Below are 14591 nucleotides of genomic sequence, written 5' to 3'. Positions count from 1 at the left end.
TATCTTTTTATACTGATTTTGTGTTGTCTTTGAAAACATTTTCCATGTTTTTCTGCATCTTCTTATATTTAAAATATGAAAATTAAGCTAGCCAGGTTAGAAATTTCTTGCTCCAAATGAGATGTTCCCATCAGAAATGTTGTTGTTCTCACCTATTCATGAAAAATAAATCTATATTGTTTACCTTATTTATTATTAACGTACTGACTTTTATGGTTGCTCATGCCAGGTAATGATTCTTAAATAATCCAGACTGAAGTAATACAATGTAAATAGAATGCAATTTTCTAGCACTAACTAAGCAAATGTCCTGTTTGTGCTTGATGGATATTTTATTCTAAAATTTCTGGCCAGCGATAACTTGAATTGCTTATGTAGCATTTTAAGAAAGGTGTTAGGAATTGTTCAGCTTTGAAGAAAAAGCACTGGTGACAGTACACATCTCTCCTATGTGTTTTATTGTAACTCAGTTTGATCTAAATGATTAAGACATTACATTAAAATAATTGTGATATTGGAGCTGACAAGGTCACAGAAGATCTTCAAGGTCTATATACCTGAAGGTCTTTTTTCTCAGTATTTCAACTGGTAGGTTGGATTTAAATACTCATTTGTAAACTTGATCTTATTTTTATTTTCATTTAGGATTATTTCTTTTCTGCTCTGTGTTTATTATCTTTGGGCTTCACTGTCAAGCCTATTACCCTATGTCAAAGTCTGCATTCTCGAGGAAGAGTTTATTGAAAGGGAAAATGTGGTAACACTCTCCCAGAATACACTCCCACTCTTTTGCAATTTGAAGTGATTCTTGGGTTGTAAAATGCCTTTTCCTTGGTAGTGAGTCAGGTTGGATGAGGAGACATTGATCACAACCAGTATTTCCTAGAGCACCTTCTGTTCATTACACTGTTGTAATTAATAGAATAAAGCTGTTGCTGATAATGGCTGATGACTACACTCAATGCTTACAGTTGGGAGGCTGACTCCAACAAATGTAATGAAGGATTAATTCTAATAGCTGCCAAATTATGGCAAAAAGGAGCAAAGATAAAGGTGAATGCACTGGACATAATTTTATATCTAAAAATAGATTATTTTCTGTGTTTTATTATCTAAGGTGAAGCTCCTGTGCTGTGTTATTATTACAATGACTTGGTCTTCCAAGCTTCCCCTCCAGCTCCTCACATCTCCTTTGTGACTAAATGGTTCTGAGTAGCTGAGTGTTAGCAAGGAACTCTCACAATTCATTATTCACTCATTGTGCAGACTGTTTTTCTGTATATGTTGGAGAGTCTGAAATAAACTGACAGGAATTATACAGTTTAATATTGTTTGACCAAGCTCTTATCTCATATTTTCTCTCCTCTCCTTCTGGAATTAGCTCTACTGATTCTTGTCATATACCCTTTTCTTGGCTGCTTTTTCTTTTATTTTGATTTTGGTCTAGATAAGTCATGATACCTTCCTAAAATGTGACTTTTTAAATCAAAGTAGTTTGTTTATGTGAGTGGAGGATTTGTGCTTACTGATGTTTTAAGATCTTTGATGAAAAAGAAGAAATTAGAGTATTCTTCTGTTGTTGTTAATTTTCCAATTTCACATTTCTAAAACTGCTTTGTTTTTCTGTTAAAACAGACCAGGGAATTGAAGAGTTTTTAATAGCATTAACTTTCATATGAAATGTTTTCAACTAGTCTTTATAGTTTCAGAATTAGTGGAAACGTTTATATCTTTTAAGATTCTTCCATTAAGGCACAGGGAAGCAAATTATTGAAAAGATAGAAATAAATTTGTTTGCTTTCTGTCAGAGTTCATATCTACAGCCAACCTTGATAGAAGACCAGAATGATTTAGACAAGTTTGCTTTGGAGATTCATAACATATGCTTGCTGGACAGAATTGAGTTATCTCTGCTCTGGAGAGTAAGTTATTGTAGCAGGAGCTGACAGAGATGAAGATAACTGAGGGAAATTCAATTACCTTTTAGTGTTTTCCTTCTAATAGGATTCTTAATGTGAAAAAGATCCTTAGATGATGCGTCTGTGTTGCTTTGTAAGATCTGCTTTGATACCTGCATCCAGAATAAAGTGAACTCTTCTTTTCAGGCCTTCATTATGGATGAAATATGCATCTGATTGCTAAATGGGTGTTAGCTTTTGATTCAACATATTATCATTTGTAGTCCAGACGTCTTTGACAGTCTTTTGGCAGTAGTCTGGAATATTCTAAATACAATTTTTTTTTTCAAAAGTATTGTTTTTAGGTAAAAAGGTTGTTTATAACAGCAATTGAAGAAAGAAGTCACAAAATTGTAAAATAATTCCCTATACTCTAGTGTTGTCTCTGCTTGGTTTTTTCTCTCATTTTACTTTTCCTGGCAAAAGCACTGAAATTAGAAACACTATTTATGACTGACCTAAGTTCAGGCTGTTGGGTTAAAGCCCATCCACTTGACAATAGCTGGATTTCATGTAAAAGCTTTTCAGTTCTGAATGTACTGGGATAGACTGGTGCATACAGGTATCAGGATGTTGTTATTTATGTTACTTATAAAATATGTTTTATAATGTCTGGTGGTTGAAATGCAAATTTAGAAGCGACTTTATGAAGGCAGTTCACTCTGCACCTGTATGTACAAGAACAAAGCATGCACAAGTTTGTGTACCTGCAGTACGCACTCATTTACTGGCCCACTAGACTCCTGCCTGGAGCTGAATATAAAAAGAGTTTGTTTTTTAAAGTCTGGACCTTACTAGGGTTGCAAAGTGTGCTTTTTATCTGCATTATTTACCCAAGCATGTGCACGCTGATATTTCTATATAGGAAAGGAAGAACAAGTGTCTTCACATTAGATTGATTTGAAACCCCAAACCAGGTTTGGATGTGCCTAAAAGACGTAGCATACCTGACCCTGTAGAGTAATGAATTGAAATTATGGTCCATATTTTGAGTAGCTACCTGTATTGACCTATGGCTTCTTGGTTAATTCAGCTGTGCTTACCCTCATAATTTTCTTGTTTGGACTAAAATCATAGTAGGAATTGTGTCATTTTGTAGTTAATGCAGTCTCCAGATTGAGGCATGACAAAGTTGATACCTGCAGGTTTATTCTTTGATGTTCATGAAGGTGACTTATGAAAATCAGCTTTGGGACAACATACTGAGATGATTAGAAAATGTTTGAAGGTGTTTGTCAGTAGTGCCTGAAAGCATTTAGAGTCAAGGTTTTGACTGTTACTTGTATTTCTTCCATAGAGTATTTTTCTTTTTCATATTTTAGTATATCAATGAGGAGAAAATGGTACAAAATATTGCATTTAGTGTAATAATTTACTTTTTTGTTCCACTGAAAGCCTCAGCCTTTCACTGAAAATCCTCCACTGTGAATGCAAAATATTGTGATGTGCAGAAATAAACATCTTCATGAGTGCTGGTTGAAAAGAGATAGCAATTGCTTAAATAAAGATTTTACCACTAAATTGATAAAATTATCTGTAGTTTGTAGTAGATGGGGATGTGTGAAATCCAGGGAGGTGAAAATCATGGAGAACTGTCAAGCCACATATATCCAGGGGTGATATGCCTAATTTTTTCCAAAGGTAGCCATTTATTTCTGAGTAGATCTATGCAGCTTTCTGGGAAAGGGAACAAGACTGCACTAATCAAAATTCTTAACTGGAATTGAAAGGTCCTTTCACGTTGCCCCTTCTACCTCACTGCTTTGCAGTCCAGGTTTGTATCTTAACTTCCCTGTATTTAAAGTGGGAATCACTATAACAGAGCTAAAAAATATTTTCCTTCCTGCTTCATGTTATTCTTTTACCGAAGTGTTTACAGAATGAGTCTATCCACTGATTTTTCTCTTTGACCTAAATGGGAAAAAGCTGAGCCAATTCCTTTGAGATGGTCTCAGGCCATGAAAAGGAAGATGTGTCAGGCAGTTAAGTTGTTCTTCTGGTGATTATTTTGTCAGGGAAGCTTCCAAGTGACTTAGAAACCTCTGGATTTCACTGTTAATCTGGAGTCCAACTGGAAGTGGCAGAGTCAATCCTTAGAAAGATTTACCAATCAGAAAACCAAACTGTCCTCACTATTCTTTCACACGAGATGTTTCCTGTTACTTTTCTCACCACTCCTCCTTCCCACCTGTTTTCTGCTCACATTTCTAAGTCCCTGTTATTAATCCACTACTTAGAAAATGCATCTTCAAAGATTTCTGGCCATCTTAAAATAAAAGATTCTGATATCTCTTGGAGGTAGGGCTTGGAAGGTGATGATAGTGGCTATGATGAGCAGTGCAAGTGCTTTGGTCATAATTCCTTTTTTTTTTGTTTGTTTGTTTATTTTTTTTTTTTTTGTAAAAAATTTACAGCAACAAATTCTAAGTCTTAAGTAGTAATGCCAAGAATATGACCTAATGGTTTTTGAGATGTTTGTGCTCCTTCAAGCCTTTTCCCTGCCTGTCCTTGCAGAAACTTGAGACTTGGGTCTTAGAAATCTATCCTGAATTGTCTGTTGTCCTTAGAGCAGCTTGAGATTCCATCTTTTGTGGTTGATGCCAATACTTGACAGATAAAGCAAGCAAAATACTCAGTTACTGGGTGGGTTGCTGTATTATAGCGAATGTGTGGAACTTGTGAAACAAATGTTGTCATAACTTGGGACCAGAAGCCAGGGTTGGCCCTGTCCTCTCTCCATTGCCCCCAGCAGGACTGGGCCATCCTCACCTGTGTTGGCTCTATGCTGGCCTTTGGTCCCAAGGGAACAAGGAAAAAAAATAAAGAAATCAGGTATTCTGACTTCTAAAATATTGTTGATTATTTTTTTCCTGTGCTGCCCATTAGAAACCCCAAATATCTCGTTTCTAAGCAGTTGTTGAGAGCCCTGTAGCCAGCATTACTCATCTTGGCACTGGCTCAATGCTGTTTTACAAGGCAATTTCATATGGTCGGCATGAGAGGAGGGAGGAATGTTTCCTGGGTTATTTTTGAATCATAGTTGTTTGAAGCTGTTCAGAAATTTGGAATATTAGAAGTAGTTTATTTGCTGGAGTGTAACTGAAGCTGTTAAAGTATGTGAGAGATGTTGTTACATGGCTCTTTGGTATGTCCAATAACTGTCGCTTACATGTGTTTTATATAATGTTTTATGCAATTTCAGTAGTTTCTTTTGGTTTTGTGCATGCTTGGTGGAAGCTGCTGATTCTGATCAGTCACTGTACTTTATTTCAAAACCTATAATTTTAATGAGTGAACTGTAATTCACACCAAAACTCAGATTTGTGTTTAAAAAATCCACAAAATTTATGTTGCTTTTTTTTATCCTGCATGGCTATTGTACTCTAAACATAACAAGCTCCAACTATTGAACCTATTATTTTACACTGAATTAAAGTCAATTAGCAAAGTATAGTTAAGCAGGATTTGTGCAGTTGGAATGTGTAATCTGTTTTGTGGTCTTACCCCAACATCGATGTGTTCAGCTGTTGGTAGAAAATGCTGATAACTGTATTGAAAGCTACTATGAAATCACCCTCATACCATTTTAAAAAAGCAGACCCAAAACAGATAGAAAGAAAAACCTTGTATGCTGAACTTAAAAAGATCCAAAATCAAAACTCAACAAGAACATCATAACCTTGAAATTGATATATATCACAAGTTCTGAAAAGTAGTGTTGAAATGAGAAATATAGATAAAATTTAGGAAGTGGCTCTTACCTGTTCTTATGTAAAGGTAAACAAATTGTTTAGGGAGTATTATATATATTTTTTTTAATTAAAATTGACAACATAAAGGATTATGCCAGTAGAAACTGCCTGATGCTACATAGTTCTTAATTTCTCTGAAGGGAGCATCTGTGGTAGTCGTAATATTGTCTCTTGCATTGTTGCAGTCTTTTCATTTGCACCAAGAGAGCAAGAAAAAAAATAAAGTTTAGAGCAATATTCTCAGTCTGTTTTCCATTTTGCTCAGTATAAGGATCTAGAGTTGTATGAGTGTATGAATGAGTGTTTTTCACTGACAACTGCTGCAAAGAAACCCAGAGGCTGTTGTCTTCTTATGCTTTCAGTAATGGGACTATTTCATATGCTGTCTTTTTATGGATAGTAAAATCACACAGTTATAAAAGAAATTAAATTATCCTTCTCACAACAATTTTTAGAACCAAATATCAACCTTTAAAGGGTGGTAGAAATTTTTCTGAATAAAAAAATTTTAATTAAAGCGCTTCATATACATTTCATGCTGTTCTAAAATTAAAAATCATGTTACCCGAATGCATGAGAATCAATCATAACGGAAAAGGTTTCATGCTGTAGGTGGAATGCAACACAAAACATTGAATACTGGAAGAAAGGAGAGGGGAAAGGAAAATTAAAACAATTTCCTGTTTATAGCTTGATGCTATAGGAACTCTGATAGGAGGCTTTAAAATAAGGCAGAGGTTAAGCCAAAACTGGGATTATGACTCTTAACATGTTTCCAGAGTTAGTGACTAGGAATGATTTTAAAGAATGACTGGTATAAAAGACCATATAGACCATACTTTAAAATACTTCTCTATGCTTCTCTTGGCTTTTGTTTGTCTGTTTTGGTTTTTTGTTTTGGTTTTGTGGATTTTTGTTTGTTTGGTTTGTTTTTTGTCTTTGCCATTTCATCATCTTGATCAAAATATCTTGTTTTTAAAATACTTGGTCCTGGAAAGGATAAGCCTCTCAAGAATCTTATTTTACAAAGAGGTAAAGAGCAATTTTGGAGTGTAAGTTAGAAACTTGAAAATTGGCAGCACTGAACATGTTATTCTTGAATAGACTTGAAAATAAAATCCATGTAATCCTCCTTTTTTCACAGATTCTGTCTAGTAATTTGACATTTTTCTGACCAAAAAAAAACCCCAACAAGCCAAAACCCACCCATAATACTTTTCCTTAGTAATGAATTAAAATGTTTCTGCAGGTGAAGATGACTTAAGAGTAGTAACTAAAGGGCTTTTATCTATGTGTGGGAAGGAAACACTTTGCCAGCAAATCTGTGTTTGTCCTATTTAGCAGTGGTGCTCAAGGATACGTACCAGGCAGGGTGATCATTCTCCAGTGTGAGAGGCTGCAAAGGTCCTCAACTGTCAGACATCAAGACCACTAAATTACCTCTTGGAGCAACCATGGTAGAAACTGGTGAAGGACAGACAAGTTACCTTTTGGGCAATGAATTTGTGTTTGTAAGGACAATTACATGTTTTTAATTTTTTTTTTCCCCCACTAAGCCTCATAAGGGACATCTTTAGGAACCCAGTCAGGTCTGAAAATGATGTGGTAGCCAAAGAACTGATGTTTATTAAAGATGTGTTTGTCACTGGCATGCAACCCATCATGGCAAGATAGGAAATTATTATGCCTCAATGCTTGTTATCTCAAATGAATATGATCTCTCTGTTCTTTGTTCATTAATTGATAGATTTTGATACATTCTCAAACCTCCTGGATTAAAATCAGAGTTGTGTTCTGAATCCAAGACACTAAACAGGGAAAGCTGAAAAGTGTTTGAGGGGAGCTATGTATAAAATAGAACCAGAAACACAGACCCCAGGCTACAGGGATATCTCAAGGGGCTAATCTTTCTGCCTTTTGCAAAGCTGGAACTTTACATAAGCTTGGAAACTGTTTGTGAAGAGGTCTTTGGCTGGAAATGAATTTTCTTTGCATGTGTTTTGCAAATTTATGGGAAATTTATTAAGTGTTATGTAGCAGGAATATCAATGAATAAATAAGAAAATCAACAGAGGCATGTTGATAATTTTTGCTTAGAATTCTACATACAGCATGAATGTGCCTTCTTAATGAATCTTGTACAGAAATACACATTCCTCCAACGTAAGTGTTGAGACCATTAACATAAGTCAGGTGTTAAATGCTGATATACCCAAGTATTTATAGCTGTCTCTTTGATAGCTATAGAAGTTAAAGCATTTTAAGTCATGAAAATGCCTTTCACTTTTTTTTAATAGCCAGAGACTGAAGCCACATTTATAGTGACATTATTTGGAACTTGATTACAAACTTCTCCGTACCACTTATGAGAGGAACTAGTGGTACAAGGTATTTTGTAATAAGGTTTCAAATTAGCCTTTGGTTTATCTGCTTGTCTGAATCATTCTGGCTACATTTCTCCACATATTTAGAATGTCCATTTCTTCTATGTTTTAAGGTGTTATTGTTTCCCCCCTTACAGAAATGTACCTTTTGCCACTAGGATGAAAAACTATTCAGGATTAATTGGATACAAAACTTGTGAAAAATTGCTTTTTATGTGGTACCTTTAAGGGCTTCTTAACTAGGAAGTTGTGTTGTTCAGACATCCTGTCTGGTGTGTGTTACCTGCTCTTAGAGCCTTCATTTCAGGTTTAACCATGCCATCTCAACTGCAAGTGACTTTCAATCTGTTCAGGTGTCACTCCTGTGCCAAGCCTTGGTGCTGTTAGTTGTAAAAGAACTGTGCTGGCAGCGGGGTGTCTGGAAATCTGAATCCTGGGGAAGTAGTCATTTGGCTGCTGGCACCAAAACTGTTGAACTGCTTTGTTCCCACCTTCAAGGCAATGGAAAGCCTTACTGTGCCTCAGTGGAATGAGGCAGTTGCAGTGGTGGTGGTCACAGTAAGGGAATGAATGAGGACATTCCAGAGCTTTGTATTTGGCCCACTCCAGTACTTACGTTTTCAGCTGACTAAAAGGCATTTTACCCCCTTTTTAAAAATTAAGTTGCATAGAAAGAACAATATGAAAATATAGCAAGTATCCAACACCTGTGAAATAACCAGTGTGACCTTAATTTGGCCCGAATCCTTAGATTATGTAAGTATATGTCATTTTTTGGACAGAGTGTATGTTCCTTATAAAATAAGGGAGTGTGTCAGTTCCAGAAGTTGTTTGTGGATTTGATTTGCCTGTTGCACTGGACTAGTTCTTCGGTGAATATAGCACTAATCTCTGTGGTGGTGTTGAAGCCATTGAATGTGACAGGGGTGATATAGTTTGCTTGGGGAATGGCTGAAGAAATCATCCCTGGCTCCTTTGCTTATAATCAAACCTGAGAGCACAGAGCCACCTGTGCAGGAATGCTAAGCTTTACTGTTTCTAGAGGATAGGGAATGGTACTTGAATTCTTTCTAGCTTGAAAAATGCCTTGTACTTAAAAGATGTGAACCCAGAAAATGTTAAATTTATTGCCTACATATGTTGCTTTTAGGCTCTTGGACTGTTTTAAACTAGAGCAGCATGAAGGGACTACTGACTAACTGGATTTGTAAAAGAGGAGGGGGAGAAACTTCCTATCCTAGTGTGTGATTTGAATGCAAAATGTTTGTACATAACTACAGTAAAAACAGGTCCTTGGATTTGACAATAACATTCCTCCTTGCATATTGTTTATGCCAGTGGTTAGCAGTAATGCTTAGAGAGTTAGAATATTGGAATAGCATAGCAAGTACCAGTTTCTAGCAAAAAGGAATAGATCTTATTGTTTGTGTAAAGCTTTGTCTTTGATTCTGATCTGAGAATGCTATTGTTGCACAAATAATAACAATTAGATAAGCATCAAAGAAAAAGTCTAAAAAGGGGTCTGTGGTGCTAGTAGACACTGCAGAGGAAATCTGATTTTTTTTGTCTCTGCTCTTCATTATTTCTTTAGTCTGACAGCTGCTTTTTTTTCCAGTTGAACTCACATTAGTTTGTCTCATTTACCTACTGTACTAAATTGGGTTCACTTGAAATACGCAATCTGCATAAAAGTGCTGTTGCTAGTGTCTATTTGGGTTTTCTAAGTCTTAATTCTGTGAGACTTGAAGGTAAAAAATAAAGCTGTTGACTCAGCACTGATTAAAGCCAGATGTCTCTTGAGATCCTTGCATTTCTCTCTAATCACAAGCCCAAATTGATTGCGTTAGATTTTTTTTTTTTTTTTTTCTGGTCATTACCATAGTTTTCCCAGTCTGTGTTTGGTGTGATCTAAGTCAACTGCATGCTTTTTTTCCCTCCTCTTGTTATTTATTTTAAATGCCCATTTTTTTTCCCCTCAGGAATGTCTGGCTATAAACCTACATTTTTTTTCATTCTCCCCCTGCCCCATTTGTATTACAAACAGTTGATTTAGATGCAGATTCTTTTTTATGTTGAAATCAGATAGAAGGCTGGAAAAGTGGATAAATGAGGTTTGGAAAACCATGGATTGAAGAGATGAGAAGCCATTGCATTGTGTTCAGTCCATTAAAACAAGAAGAAATAGAAGAGATACTTTAATAAGTGTTCCGCTGGTGTTAACCTTGATGGCTATTATCGGGGGGATGATGCTATATCTATTTCATTGGCTTAAGCTTTTTTCATGCTGAGAGAAATCAATATTTGGTGTCGTTGGATGACAGAGGCATCACTTCAGAATTGACGGTGGCTGTCAGATGTTGTCATTGGTTGACTTTTGTTCGCTGTTGAGGTTTTAAGCTTTCATTTTTCTAAGTCTTATTCAGGAGCCTTTGTAAGATTTCCCTGGGTAGCATTTTTAGTCCAGACTTTAAACCTCAGATCAGAGGTCAAGTGCAAAGATCTGTGAAAGCAGAGGACTGAGGAGCTCCTTCATTTACTAAAATATCCTTGTTTGCAGGGAATTGGCATTAGTGGCAGGACTCTGCGTTATCTTATAAGTGACTCACTCTTTTCCTCCTAAGTGGCACCCTCTGAGACAGGCTGTTCACAAAGACAGTAGCTTTTAGCTAAATTAGACAAAGGAACTGGCATATCTAAAAGTGTTCAGTGATCTCAGAGTTGAAGAATAAAAGTACAAAGGTGCAACATTTCTTTTAAAAACCATACACTATTAAACTTTTGAATCTCCTGTAGAAAGCATTGCATTGTAATTTTGGGGCTGCAGAGGTGCATCCCCAAAATTACAATGCAGATGGTACTGTGCAGAAAAAATATTTTACTTGACATGTTTGTAAAGATCGAAGATAAAATAGTTCTAAAAACTAGGTTAATCCTGCTCTTCACTGAGATACAGACAGGCGGAATAGACTAACTCACCCTGTCAGTATTTCTGGAATATTTCCTGCATACAGAACATCCTGTATTTTCATATCTATAAGTTGCCTTTTGGATGACCTTGTGGCCCTTCAGAATTCTAGTTCCTTAAAATGAATCTTTAGATAACCTGTGTGTTCACATTGCCTGTGGTCTTGTCAGGGCAGACAATGGGAGAGAGGAAAAACCCTGTTCTGCAATAATGACAAAGCAAAGGATTTTGTTCTGTCCTGGATGAAGGGCTGGAAAACAAGGGTCTTGCCTCAATTCCATGCTTAGCACACTTCCCCTTTATAAAACTTCCAGCAATCACTGAATTTAAGACTTTTTGGAGATAACCTGTGAAGTGTGTATGCAAAAATGCATTTATTTTTCTATATTCAACACTTTGTTTCATCCTAAGTGTGACTGGACTACTTTTGTGATTATGGTTTCATTGCATGCTTGCCCAAATAGATACCAAAAATCATGTAGGCCAAGGCAGCAATGGAAAGAAAGTTTGACAACTCTGTTTAACTGTATATCTTATTTGTAAAACTGTATTCTGGCATGACAAGGGTGCACATTGCAGGTGCCAGAGATGAAATACTAAAAATTAAATAAAGCTATGAAAAAGCTTTTTTGAGATTGTGCACAAACAGAAATCAAACTGGATTTCTATTTTTCATAAATGCAATGATTGGGATTTAGTGTGAAGTATTGACTGTGTACCACTCTATATCCTGGTGTTGCATCTTTGGAAGCGGTGCATCAGCTGAACCTGGCATTCTGAAAATGGAAAATGAAGAGAAATAGGGACTTTTGAGTGATTTCAGAATAGTCTAGTGCTGATTGGCTACTTTAGGATGGGTCTTTTTGTGATTCTTTTAGTGGAACCGGTTTTCTTTCACTCTTGTATTCTAAGCATTTGAGAGAGGGAGGTGGAGAAATAACTTCTGTTTTGCGAGAAATAACTTCTGTTTTGCTGTATATTTGGCACTTATTTGGATTAGAAACTGAACCACTGAACAAATGGTGAAACACCTGTGTGATCAAAGAGAAAGTTATTGCAGAACTTTCTTAGGGTTATTTACTATATATACATGTGACAGATATCTGGCAAAACTGTGGCTTCTTTCTGTTTTTGTTTACAAAATATATATTGTAAAGAGTTTGCAATGGCTAAGAGTTCTTCCTAGAGTGATGTTACAATTTTATGTGATTGCTGCCTGTGGGAGCCTCTTAGTTTTGGTGTATAATTGCAAATTTCTATTCATATTAAGTGGTGAATTTCCTAAAAAGTGGAGTTCTATTTCCAGTTTATAACAGCCTGGTTGTATTTTGGTGGAAGTTGTCAGGACAATAAAATACAATTTTTGTTCTTCGTTTGTCACACATTTTGAAAATCGTTGTTGGTATTTAATGAAGAATGTGCTCAAAATTACATCATAAAGAGACTTTTTTAAAAGAGGTACAAGTTCACTATATCTTTTACAAAACATTCTAGTTTGATTTCCATTTTATCATGTTTTAAGGTCAAATGTGACTTTAATGTTCCATAAAGAGACAGAGATTGATAATGGGGAAAGAATAACCCTCTAATGTGATTTATATCTATGGATTTTATGTCAGATATGAAAAGTTGCTTTTCAAATTGTAAAGGAGGATCCATTAAAGAGCACTTTAAAACATTTTACTACTTAGCTTACCTTATTCACTCGTTTTTAGAATTCTGCCCTTTCAGGTAACTTAAAAATAACAGCTTGTGAAACATTTACGAAGTGCTAAAGCAAAATCGGAATCATCATGGGTGCAAAATAGTTCAATGTATTGGAAAAGACAGCTGTGTTCAGAAAGAGCTGGAAAAATCCTATCCAGTGTTGGGTATGACGTAGTCATCTTACATTTTTGTGAAGAGGGGTGGCAGAGTGCTTCATGTAGGAATACAAAAGATAATTTTTGATGTCTCATTGACTTGGAAAGTCAGCTGCTTATTCTTCAGTCCTCCTGGATGTCTGCTCATCAGGTGAGCGTTGCTGTAAAGTGTGGGGAAATTCTAAGGAAATACCTAAATATATTAAAATTGCTAGAATGATTCTTTAAAATTTATTCATCTGTTAGTATGTTTTTGTTGTCTAGCATCTGTGAAAATCTACACAAGGCCAAATTTTATTTTGTAGTTTTTTTTCACATTCTTTCTTTCTGTCACTTTTTATGACATATATATTTGTATATACACATATATAAATAGCATTCATAACCTGCTGATTTTTTTTTCATTTGCACCAAGTTTCTAAGGCTTGTACATATGTATAGATAAAGCGTTGCTACTGTTTTAAACATGAAAAGCACATGACATTGTACTGATAGCTAACCTCTAAGAAATAATTGTACTAGTGTCTGCATCAGCTGTGCTTCACAAAGAAAAAGCTTTTTTTTTTTGTTTTTAGGCAGACATTCATGTCCATTCCACTAACTAGATCATAGAATAATCCAATCATTGACAAAGGCCAAAATGCTTTGTCTGGCATATGTGATCTGTGGAATTGCCAGATGAAAACTGAACTTACAGACAGAGAGTGCTGAAGCGGGGAAAAGCCTTTATTGTTTCTACCAATACTTGAATTTCTTGTGGATTTTCATGTACAGCAAAATGGGGTTTTGGTGAGGGGTTAATAAAAATTTGATGCCCATTTTTTGAGTTCTTTATTAAGAGGCAAATTTTCAGAAGGTCAACAAAACCCCAAACTATAAGACAATGTTGTAACGAAGAGTCTCATAGTTTGGAGTTCAGTTTGCAGGTGTGACTTACAGTTCTTCTTTGCTAGAATTTTTTTCTGAGCAGGTTGGCAAGCAGATGTTTGTACAACAGGTGTAATACTCCTGGGAAAGTTACTGACTTTCCAATGCTAACCTGCAAGTGTGCTCAAATTTAAGAAGCCACCTTGTAAAGATCGATTTAGTCCTCAGATGCATTTTGTTTTCTATCTGAAAAAATGTGGATTTTTCTCCTTAACTTTTATGGATATATATTTATATAAGCAACAGCAAGCAGTTGGTTCCCCAAATCGAATCAAGAGTCATGGGAGTGGAGTGGTCAGCTAGCTGACATTAATTATTCTGAAATTTACCATTGTTTTTATAAAGCTGTTTACTTTGTTATAGGCATAACCACTTTTATTTTATAAGTTTTATTATGCAGTCTGACCATTCATGACCATTAATGTGTTGGCTATTGCTAAATTTTGAGTTTGTGTGTGATGTGGTTAAAGAATTCATGGCAAACCAAGATCCTCTGCTTGGCTCTCTGGATGGATTTCCTGTGGGCAGCTGCACAGGGCCTCAATTCTCAAACCTGGAAAATGGGGTTAATTCTTCTCTTGTGAGGTTTTGTATAAATAATTAATTATGAAGTGCTTCAAAGTTCCTTTGGATGGTGTAATTAAAATGCAGATTAATAAAGTGTTTATTTTCTTGCCAGTCACTGTGTGCCCAGTACTCTGCAGACAAACGGGAAGAAGAAAAAATGTGTCATCATTTGATCA

At 35.7% G+C, this 14591-nt stretch overlaps 1 protein-coding gene across 2 annotated transcripts in view; it reads left to right on the top strand.

Annotated features, from left to right (window-relative positions):
- LRBA (LPS responsive beige-like anchor protein) overlaps nt 1-14591 on the top strand; it is a 363130-nt gene that overhangs the window by 135702 nt on the left and 212837 nt on the right. For both annotated transcript variants that reach the window (XM_021541470.3, XM_077783018.1), the window contains one exon: nt 14528-14591. This exon is cut by the window's right edge and continues 103 nt beyond it. In XM_021541470.3, the coding sequence (XP_021397145.2) occupies nt 14528-14591 (64 nt within the window). The remainder of the gene's footprint in view (nt 1-14527) is intronic.

The sequence above is a fragment of the Lonchura striata genome, chromosome 4, assembly GCF_046129695.1.
Source record: "Lonchura striata isolate bLonStr1 chromosome 4, bLonStr1.mat, whole genome shotgun sequence".
In the NCBI taxonomy this organism is placed as follows: Eukaryota; Metazoa; Chordata; class Aves; order Passeriformes; family Estrildidae; genus Lonchura; species Lonchura striata.
This window is presented reverse-complemented; position numbering and strand designations above follow the sequence as displayed.